Below are 1,171 nucleotides of genomic sequence, written 5' to 3'. Positions count from 1 at the left end.
CCCACCATCTGCCGGGCGTCTCCAATGAGGGCCTGCGGTGCTCCTGCCGGCCAGTCGGCCGGCCACCTCCGGTGTCACAATGGCCAGGGCCCCTGCTGCTCGAGGCCCTCTGTGACATCACCAGGGGCCCAGCTGGAGGCAGCCAGTCTCCCAGTAGCAAGGGCAAGCCACCCCACCATGAGCAACTCCCCCCCGCGTCTCGGCTCACCATGTGCACGCTGAAATGGCTCCTATTCCTGCCGCTGTGCCTGTCCTGCAGCTACGCCTTTATGTTTTCTTCCTTGAAAGAGAAAGCCCCAGAAGCCCAGGGCAAGGTGCCCTGTGGACGGCACTTCCGGACCAGGCAGGAGCTCCCTGAGGGCACAAGTGTCCAGGCCTAGTGGCTGCGTGGCTGCTTCCCCCTTTCGCTCCTGGCTGGCTCGCGGGAAGAGCCGAGCACTCGACGGGCTTTGTCTCGGGGACCCAGAAGGCCCTGTCATCCCTGTCAGTCCCCATGGCGGCGTGACAGCAGGCTCCACGGGCATGCAGATCCAGCTGGAGGGTGGCTGGTGTGTGGTCAGGACCTGACTGTCGGCCTCATCAAGTGCGCACAGGGCAGGGGAGCGTGGACGGAGGCCCCACAGGATGCAGGCCAGTCTACATCTCCAGGGCAGAAGGGCGGTAACCTTATTCCTTTCTTCTGCCCCCACCAGGACCCAAGCCTGCCTTCTGCAGTGAGGGTGGAAGGATGGGGAGCCCCTAGCAGTCGGTCCCTCTACACCTCACTTCCAAGAAGGGACATTCCCCCAAAATGTCCCTCAACCCTTCCCTTACCTATAGATCCAGAGAATTTCGCCAGGAGGGCGGCAATTTCCCGTTCCTGAACTCAGAACATGATGGAGATTAAACCGGGTGCTTATCATTAAATGCAGCACAAGCATGCAGGCACTCCCACGTTACCAGCACCCCGGTCCTAGTTACTCGGTGCTGCTGTAACCGAAATATCACAAGTGGACGCCTTTTAACAAAATACATCCTCTCTCTGCTTAGGAGACTAGAAGTCTTACGTTCAGGGGCTTTCTACTGCCATCGACAGTCACAGTCTCCGAAACCCACAGGACAGCTGTACCCCGTCCAGTGCTGTCACTGTGAGTCGGCACTGACTCGATAGCGGCGAGATTGGCTTTTTCGG

At 59.8% G+C, this 1,171-nt stretch overlaps 1 protein-coding gene across 1 annotated transcript in view; it reads left to right on the top strand.

The window, feature by feature from the left end:
• Positions 1-209: 209 nt before the first annotated feature.
• LOC101649349 (protein FAM209B) overlaps positions 210-1,171 on the top strand; it is a 4,754-nt gene continuing 3,792 nt past the window's right edge. Inside the window, exons 1-2 of the mRNA XM_004698335.2 lie at positions 210-366; positions 467-555. Coding sequence (XP_004698392.1) covers positions 210-366; positions 467-555 — 246 coding nt within the window. The remainder of the gene's footprint in view (positions 367-466; positions 556-1,171) is intronic.

Source organism: Echinops telfairi, unplaced genomic scaffold, assembly GCF_000313985.2.
Source record: "Echinops telfairi isolate 266 unplaced genomic scaffold, ASM31398v2 ScPeMD7_5592;HRSCAF=6446, whole genome shotgun sequence".
NCBI classification, from domain to species: domain Eukaryota; kingdom Metazoa; phylum Chordata; class Mammalia; order Afrosoricida; family Tenrecidae; genus Echinops; species Echinops telfairi.
The sequence above is the reverse complement of the archived record's forward strand: the minus strand, read 5'-3'. Positions and strand labels throughout refer to the sequence as shown.